We start from the raw sequence: 9,939 nt of genomic DNA on the forward strand, positions 1-9,939 counted from the left end.
AATTAAAAAAATATTATTAGTTGCCTTTATAAATCCCTTTCTAAACATCCCTTTGATAATAGGTTTTAGAATTTTGCCAATGATTTATGGGGGGCTGGTGACTTTGACTTTAAATTTGAAGTTTTCTGTTTATTTCTATCTCTATCTCTTCTCTGTCTGTCCCTATCTCTTAATTTAATTTGGACTTTGAATTTTAAGTCCTATAGCACCTCTTCCACTTTCCACAGTCTTTCATGTACTAAATGACATTAGGTAGTTCTTCCAGTATCCTTAGATTCAGTTCATTTGGACCTGGTGACTCAAATACATTGAACACAGCTAAATTCTCTCTTGTAATTTGTTATTTTACAGTGGATTTCAACTTCCTGTTCTTTCCATGCCAGAGATTATTCCCCTTAGCAGAGAAAAAATAACTAAAATGAGAACTGAGTTTTTTTTTTTTTATCAATAACCATTTATTGAGTCCTGACTACAAGCTATGCAGTGTACAAAGCAAACATGTCCTCTGTTTTTGTTATTCTCATCTTAGCCCTTCTTTAATTCCTCTCTTGACTTCATCATAGCCTAAAAGAAGTGTTTTTTTTAAATTGGCCACTCATTATCAATTCCAGCCAGAAGAAAATTTGTAAATACATTTGATTTAGATGGGTTTATATTTAAAGTACCCTTTCTACCTACATATCCTCTTCCTTCCAGCATATTCACACTCAATCTGCCAAACATGTGTGTGTTAAGTTGAAGATATCTATATATTTATATCAACCCTATCTCTATTGATATACACACAGTATTTGTAGGAAGCAAAGGAGTTGACTCAAATTAATCCCATTACATTCTCCTTCTGTAATGCTTCCAATGTTGCTCATATTTATTAAAATTATCAATTAATCTGTTGATTCCCTTTTATTGAAACAAATATATCATTATATCTGTGAATATATTATATATAAGCATATGCTTATATATATGCATAAGTATATACTGATATATTTCACATATATAAATATATATAAGTATCCATAGTTATACACACATATGTATATCCATATATAAATATGTATGTACATAGTCATCTAGTCATTGATAAATATATACATACATCTGTATTAAATATTCACTTTTTTTTACTATAAGTGAAGACAACTATTAATCAAGAAGAGATTTCATCCCTTTCCCAAGGTGTCAGATACCATTTATTTAATGGCCAGTTGACAGATTTTGTATACAGTGATCTTCTCTTGAATGAATGAGCTCACAGATATACAGAAAGTGTTATAAATAGTGCGTTATGTTTGCTTAAATAGTGCAGAAGAAAACAGAGAAGCCTGGGTAATTGAAAGCAGTGCAGACAATGTTGGTTGGTTCTAGTCTTTTTTCTGTAATACCCATGCCTGTTTAGTCCAGATCTATCCAATTCTTTCTCTTAACCACTCTATTGAGCCTTGAACTGAGGTCAGGCTTTTACTTGCTAATGCCGCGGTATAAACAAGCGGCACTGAGACATCTACTATCCCATGGCCGATCTAAACCTTCTGGAGCACTCTATGGAAAGCTTGGCATTCTGTACAGCTTTTAAGCAGATAGATGACTTTCAGATCAGCCCTCTACTCTTTGATTTGGCTTTATGTAATAGGGAAAGCCATGTGGATGAAATTAGGAAATTTAGAAAATTAGAACAAGAAAACTACTCTGCAATGGGAGACACGCTATGTTGTAGTGTGTGACTTTTGTTTTGTTAAGGGCCAGAAAGCTATTATTGTACTCAAAGAGGAAGAAGTCCAAATGGTTGGGGGGATCCCTTTCTCCTTTCTTCTTATCATCTATGCCATTTTGCAAGATGAAAAAAAACTCTTTTTCCCCAAAAATTCTTTTAATAGACCTTTCAAGATTATCTCCTGATTTAAATCATATCACAAACTTAACATATTCCAAATTTTGAACTCTCATTAAAGCTACTAAATTCTTATTTAAATCAGACTACTGTTCTTATTTAACAAAAAAAAAGATAAACAGGAACATAGAAAGCTTTTAGAGATTGAAGAGACTTTAGATAAATCTAATTTATTTATGGATATTACATATAAAGAAACTAAGGGCCTAAAAGGGCAAAAAACATGATTTTCCGTAAGTCACACAAGATGCAAACCAAGTTCATCTAATGCTGAAAATCACCATGGAACTTCTGGGTCAATTAGATATTAACATATATCATTGTATATTTAACTTTAATGATGGCTTAAATCTTGTTTATGAAAGCCTGCACTTTCAACTGACATGTGAGCTGCTAATTACGGCTTTTAATCCAATAAATTTTGTCAGGATAATGAACTCAGAGATGGGAGGGACTTTGGAAATTATCTAGTGCAAAGGTGTCAAATGTAAGCTTCAGACCACATAAATTCCACAGTGTTTCCAAGGATGACCCAGACCAGATTAGGATTAAATAGGGAATGTTTTCTTTCTTTATTTTGACTTCATTTAAAGCACTAACTTTCTTTTCTGTCTCTTAAACAATTAACTATTAAATGGTTATTTGGTCAATGTTTGATCATATCCAGTAATGCGGAAGTTTCCCTCATTATGTAGCTGATATTATGTTTACAGAGCTCTAATTTGAAAATGTTTTCTCATCCTGAACCATAATTAGATATCCTATAAATTTTACTCAACAGTGATAGTTATTGCATCTAGGAAAAACTAAAAAAGCCTAATTTCTTAGAAGCTTATTTATCCAATATTTCAATATTAGAGATAAAAGTGTGTTAGAAAAAAGAGCCAGTATCACCTTGGGGATGAGATAGGCTGCTTCTGCTGCTGGTGGGGATGGTGGTGATGAAGATGGTGATGTTGATGGTGGTGGCGGTGATAATGATGAAAACAATGGTGCTTTAATGTGTATGTTTTTTTAAGCTATTGGTTGTTCAGTGTTGCTTTCTGATTCATTCTGTCATGATCCTACATTTTACGGTGAGTTTATGACATTTATATTTATAGTTAGGAGTCTTTTTCTTCATCTTTAAAAACAATGCTGCTTGCAGCTGCTGTGGAGGTGTAAGGCCCATAACAACAGCACACAGGAAGGCTGCTACCAGAGGTTCTTTGATCTGCTTTTCTAAGGAAAGCAAATTTAAGGGGTTTACAATCTCACTGTAATTAAACATACATTTATCATTTACTTAGTTCAGGGGGAAAGTCAACACCCTGAACTTCAGAGAAAACACAAACCAAAATTACAAGCAGAAATTATATAAAGAAAGCAAATAACACAAATCAGCAGACAGGGCTTCTAACTGACTGCCCATAGCAATATATACATAGTTACCAGAGAGAGAAGCACATCACCTGGGTTTTCAAAGCTGGAGGACTCCTTAACAGCTATCCAGAGTCTTGTCTGGCCAAAGCATGTGCTCCTCCAACAAGTGAGCCCCAAAGCAAAATGCTAACCTCAGAGTATAAATACACTTCTTCAGGGTCAGCCGGTAACTACAGACTCTCTTTGCTGTCCTCATTGTTACTCTTGCCTAGGTTCACATGCAGGCAGCTCTCTGCTCCTGCTCCCTGTCTTAGCTCATGGGTACTGCTCCACTCCAAGCTCTTCCTGCTGCTGCCTGACAGCAGTCTCCATTGGCTCCTGCCCACAGCTTCTGTTTCTGGGAAACAATGTTTAATTTATTGATCAATAGAGAATTCATTATACTATGTGATTAGACCATTGAAATTATTCACAGTAGCAGTCCTCAGATGTGCTGCTGTGATTGGCATTACAAATGGGATGATACAGGTCACCATAGTGGCAAAAAATATCTGATGCTAGATGATGAAGAAGGGAAAAGAGAGAGCTCATAGCAAAGACCTTCAACTTTTTTCAGTGACATATGAGGCAAAGTCACAGCTGAGAGGGTAGGGTGAATGAAAGCTGTGGGATGTTTGAGGATAGTTGAAAGGTATGGAAAATCCACTGTGGTGAGCAAGATTGTGAAACAAATAGAGAGATGTAAAAGAATTTGCTGTTGTTGTCCAGTTTCAGTTGTGTCTGACTCTTCTTGATCCCATTTTGTGGTTTCCATTGCAAAGACACTGGAGTGGTTTGTCTTTTCTTATCACAGCTCATTTTATAGATGAGGAAACTGAGGCAAACAGGATTAAGTGATCTGCCCGGTGTCTCACAATTAGTAAGTGTCTGAGGCCAGATTTGAACTCAGGTCTTCCTGACTCTATGCCAGGCAGTCTATCCACTGCAATTGAGTAACATAAGCTTGTGTACCTATTCAGCACAGTTTCAGGTTGTTTTTTTTTTCAGCGTTATTCAGAAGCATGGGCATAAGAGTAAAAGTAGAATATGGTGGGAATAATCCAAGGCCGGAGTTTGGGAGGGCAAGTTCTTTGATATGATGAAGGGGTGAAAGACTCCACTGAAAGTGAAGCAGTGTAGACTTGAACTGGCTAAAAAAGAGGCCAAGAAGAGGAAAAGAAATGATGGTAAGCATGTCAGGGTTGATGGGTGGGAAAAAGGACTGAGGTTTAGAGGTGCTGCAGGTAACAGTGAGGACAGCAAAGAGAGTCTGTAGTTACCGGACATCAGGGAATGACAATAGATACAGGAAATGACACATAAAGAAGTTTCAAAATTCATGAACACTGATGTGGAACACTTGACAGAAATGGCAAAATCAAATCAAAGGTATTACCATCTCTCTGTTTGCAGGTGTGGTAGGGCTGAGAAGCCAGTCATGGGAAATAAGTAAGATGAGGAATTAGGAAGTTGGGGTATTTGAGTGAGTACTGTTTTGCCTATATTAAAGTCTTCTAATAAGGAGATAGGAGTTGGGGAGGGGAGAGAAATTTTTAGAATATAAGCATCTGGTCATCACTTAGTTATTTCATGGTGCTCAAACTTGGTTTCTCTTGACTCCTGCATTTAAGTTTAAAAATATTTTTTCCAGTTATGGTTGCTTCAACAGTACTATTTGTAAGTCACATATCCTATTAAATTCCTGCTTTCTTTCTCTATGATTATTCTTAGTTTTTCAGGATAAATTAGCTTGGCTATAGTTATTTTTTCCCTTTTACTAAACCATATGCCAACCTCTGGGCAGCTAGGTGGTACGATATACAGAAAGCACCCTGGAGTCAGGAGGATTTGAGTTCAAATATAACCTCAGATACATGCTAGCTGTGTGACCCTGGGCAAGTCACTTAATCCTGTTTGCCTCAGTTTCCTCATCTCTCCTCTCAGAAGGAAATGGCAAACCGTTTCAGTAGCTTTGCTAAGAAGACTCCAAATGGGATAAAAAAGAATTCAACATGACTGAATGACTCATCAACAAATGCAAGTCTTTCTTTTCTTTTTGTTTGTTTCTTTGACCACGGTTTTTTGAGAATGTAAATTATTGATATTTTCTCCCTTCATCGTATCTTCCAGAAAACTTGTTTTTGATATGTTATTTATGTGTTCTGCTGTTTGCTTTGTTTTTACTTTGTTCTTATATTTCATCCTCAAGGGAGACTGTATCATCAGTAGGGAGCCATATTTCAGTGAATGCAAGAAGACAGAAGGAGTGAAATAGGAAAGGGTTTAAGATGAAAGCAATTGCATTACTTATAGAGGAAGGAATCCAGAGAGCAAGGGAAGGGGTGGGTAGCTTCAGAGAGGGACATTTGGGGTTTTGATTGAAGTGGTATGAAAATATCAGTCTCTAGATGCTAAAGCAGGCTCTCTATTTACATTATCAATTTTTCAGGTCCTTTTGTTCAATGCTTCATATTTTGGGGCAACTTGCCTCTCTGGAATGGATGGACAGTCTAATCTAGAAGCTGTCACTGAATACCTTTGCTTTCATAACTCAGCAACCCACCCTTTAATGTTCATTTTCTCTGTCTATTTCTCTTGCTTCAGATCCTTCAGATCAGAAGCATCAAATTAAAATAGAAATAGATCACTGTGAGGATCCATATTGACTTAGAAAGCAACATATGGATATTCCCTACATTCTGTTATATTTTTATTTATTTTGTTAATTATTTCCCCATTACATTTTAATCTGGTTTTGGACCCTGAAGAGTGTCATTGGGTGTCTGATATCTCTGCTCTGGACCATCACCCTCTTTCAGTCTTTCCTTATTTTTACCCACTCAAATCTCTATTTCTTTCAATCCATCCTTCACACCAAACAAAGTGATTTCCTAACTCATAGGTCTGAGCAGGTCACTACCATGCTCAATAAATTCTAGTAGCCCCCTCTTTCTTCTAGGATCAAATGTCATCTTGGTTTAACATTTAGAACTCATTGCAACTTAACTCTAACCTACCGTTCCAGACTTATCCATTAAATCTCTAAGCATTCTATAGTATACCCAATCTTGACTCCTTGCTGTTCTTCACTCATGATGCTCTATTATAATTTATGCAGGCTGCCCTGTACATTTTCTTCACTTACACCTCTGGGAATCTCTAATTTTATTGAAAACTGAGCTCTTGCTCTACTTCTGCTGCTGGTACCTTCTCACTAAAAATATGTTGTATCTATGTTGTATGTCCCTATCCATATGCAGGTTTGATCCTTTAGAAGAGAAGCTCCTTGAGGGAAGGGATTATAATTTTTGTCTTTGTACATAAGCAACTAAAGCAGTGCCTGGTGCATAGCAGATTAATAAATGCTTGGTGATTGGTTGATTTTATTAAGCTTCTGTGATTCTCTGACACCAAAGTGGTCAGCCATAATATCTCTAGTCCTGGATCCATCAACAATTAATTATCTGAGTTTAAGCACATTGCTTAACATCTTGATGCCTCAGATTATCATCTGTAATAAAAGAAAGAAGAGTATAGAGCTGGACAGAATAATTTCTAAAGACCATTCCTGTTCCACAATACCATAATATTTCCTTCTCCTGACTCAAAGAAGAAAGCTTTGGGCAACAGCAGATTGCTTTTATAACTATATTTAGGCACCATTTCATTTTCAAAAAGAAAAAAAAAATCCTTGGAGAGAAGCATTGGGAACCACAGCTGTAATAAATGGCATTTAAGGTCCAAGAAGAATTATGCGTATGTTGGCAGTTATATAAAATAATCCTGTCTCAGGTAGAGTAAATGGATGAGGAAAATTGCGATCTTTCTGGTGCCTACCATTTGTCTTTATAATGTAGCCTCATTCACTGTCTGCCAACTTCGCTAACTTTAGGCTGCTCCTATGAAATCCATTTTCTGCCTCCTATCTCGCCCTTGTTTAACCTGTGAACTCTAGGTTGATTTGAATCAGCATCCCGAGTTTCCCTATAAATCAGATGTGAACCATACCCTCTATCATAGGAGCATTTTTTTCCCTGAGATCTTGTTAATTGACCTTTAATCAGGAACACTTGCTTACCCCAGCTCTCATGGATGTGGAATTTGTCAGGCATATAGAAATAGAGATTCTCTTTTGTTTGTATCTTGCTCTTCCCTCTAGAGCTCGAAGGATGGCACTGATTTGACTAAAGAAGATATATTGAAAAAGTAGAATGAAGTTTCCACTCCTAAGATGCTACATTTGGTAACAAAAGTAGAAATATTTTGACAAAGTTTGTTGTTACAGATTTACTTAAATGAGATGGACACATTTTTGTTTTGTTTCAACTAGCATCCAAGAAAGGCACACTTTTATTATTGTAATGCACACTAGGCAAGGAATCCAAAAGAGACTAGGGGTTCCTGTTTTTCTTTAAATATCCTTTTTTTCTTCAATGTGTGGGTGTATACAATCTAACTACTAAGCCTGCAGCAGTGACTAAGTTTAGCCTACTTTGAGAAGGCTACTGTGCTGGCTGAACATCAGCTTCTTCTGTTTGTGGCTATCAGCTCCTAGGTAAAGTTCTTTGGTTGATAATTACACCTAGCAAGTTTTCCTGTTGCATAGCCTGATGGGAGATTCTTTGGGAATGTGAGGTCAATCCAAGGTCTCGCCATTTCTACAGCTTTCGGAATGGCATCTGATTGGATAAGACTCACAAGAATTTGTCCTCGCACTAAGAATGCAAGATGGGAACTTTGCCCACAAGAATCAATTGCCTAAGGAGGATAACATCTAGCAATTCCAGTAATTCAGAGGTATTAGACATAGTTGGATGAGGATGAAAATTCTGGCTCTGGTTTATTTTGAAGTGGTTTCAAAGATAGAGCAAGGAGCAAAACGTAGATCCATTATATAGAAAAGAATAATATTCTAGATAAACAGGACACATTCAAAATTTCAGTATCATCCTAACTCTTCCTTTTCTTTTATACCTCCAGCATATTTCATCTTTTGCCAAATGTCAATTTTATCTCACCATTCTCATATCCATCTCGACCTTTTCTCCATTCACTCAAAAACACCAGGTAGTTCACACCCCTACCTTGCCCACTTCCCTAGATTCTTGAGATATCATGCTAGCTGGTCTCTTGTTGTATCTATCTTCAATATTACTATTAAAATATTCCTAAGACATAGGTCTGATCATGTCACTTCCCAGAATCAAAATGTTTAGGGGTCCCCTATTTTGTGTAGGAGAGAATATGAATTCATTAACATGTTACATAACATCCTTTAATGTATTTTGTCAGCCATGTTTCTTATTAGTATCCCTGATGCCCCAGTCAAGCTGAGTTATTAGCTTATCTCCTACCTCTGTGAAATTTTACATATGATTTTCTAAGATTAAAATATGCTCTCCTTTTCCCTTTCACAATCCTATTGTCCTTTACAATTTAAATCACGTGTTAACTTCTCTCTTCTCAGCTGAAGGTGTTATCTCCTTCAAATATTCCTAAAGCAATTTCTCTGAATATCTTCTTTACTCCAGCTTTTTTTTTTTTTTTTTGGCTGCTCAAAGTTTATTAGTTTCTGTTGAGTACAAAGTGAACAAGTTACTGAGGTTGCTGAAAAGCACATAGGTGATTCAGATAGTAAAAAAAAACATATAATAACAGTGTGGCTTCTTTTGCTTGTTTTTTGGTGTTTTGCTTTTGTTTTCCTTTTTAAAAAAAAAACCACACACACAACACAACTACTTCTACACTTAAGCAGCCTATCTATTCTAAGGGAATAGGTAGGAGAGGGAAGGGGGGGAGGGGAGGGGGAAATGGGCTCTGATGCCTAGCACACTTCAGAAGCGAGGGAGCAGCAAGGAGGGTGCTGCTGCTCATGCAGAAGGCCCAGTGTTGGTCTTGCTGGGCTCGCTGACATGCCGCTTCCTCATGGCCTCCTGAGCCAGGTCACAGGTGATCGTGCCATGAGCAACCTGGAAAGTTCCTGAGTGCTCTGGGGATTCCAATACAGTTGTCATGAACGGATGACTCGACTTCCCGAAGAAGAAGCTTGCCCACCAGTGGCCTGGGTCTGATTTGGGAAGACCAGGATGGTGGGGGATCACTTCCCCAGAGTACTCAGCACTTCCACAGGAGCTGTTGCTGGAAGTGGAACCCAGACGCCTTCGGTAGTAGTCATGGGTTGCTACAAGTGAACCGCTGGACGGGATTGCTGCCATGTTGCTTGTTCTTCTTATGATGATGTAAACCTTAGTGGCGGCTCCCGAGCAGCCCCTGTCAGGCAGTGGGCTGCGGCGGACGATCACGGGTGACCTGGCTCGGGGGAAGGGGGCGCTAGGCCACAGAGCCCATTTGTAAAGGAGATTACGGGAGGATACTCCACGGCAACGAAAATGCGAGGGTTCTTTGGGTTTTCTACTCCAGCTTTAACTACTTTGAAATATAATTACCTTTTTAATTAAATTTTATCTTTCAACATTCACTTCCTCAAGATTTTGAGGTCCAAGTTTTCTACCCATCTGTTCCGCAACTCCAAGACATTGCGCATTCTGGTTACCCTTTGCCCCAATCTTCCCTCCCTTCTAACACTCCCACCCTCCCTTCTCTTATCCCTTTCCCTTCCATTTTCCTGTAGGGCAAAACAGATTTCT

The 9,939-nt window shown here is 37.8% G+C and overlaps 1 protein-coding gene across 1 annotated transcript; it reads right to left on the reverse strand.

Annotated features, from left to right (window-relative positions):
* Positions 1-8,846: 8,846 nt before the first annotated feature.
* Positions 8,847-9,698, reverse strand: LOC118851419 (pancreatic progenitor cell differentiation and proliferation factor-like). The gene has a single exon (XM_036760868.1). The coding sequence runs from the start codon at positions 9,505-9,507 to the stop codon at positions 9,163-9,165; it is 345 nt and encodes a 114-aa protein (XP_036616763.1). The 5' UTR covers positions 9,508-9,698; the 3' UTR covers positions 8,847-9,162.
* Between the last annotated feature and the right edge of the window lie 241 nt (positions 9,699-9,939).

The sequence above is a fragment of the Trichosurus vulpecula genome, chromosome 5, assembly GCF_011100635.1.
Source record: "Trichosurus vulpecula isolate mTriVul1 chromosome 5, mTriVul1.pri, whole genome shotgun sequence".
In the NCBI taxonomy this organism is placed as follows: domain Eukaryota; kingdom Metazoa; phylum Chordata; class Mammalia; order Diprotodontia; family Phalangeridae; genus Trichosurus; species Trichosurus vulpecula.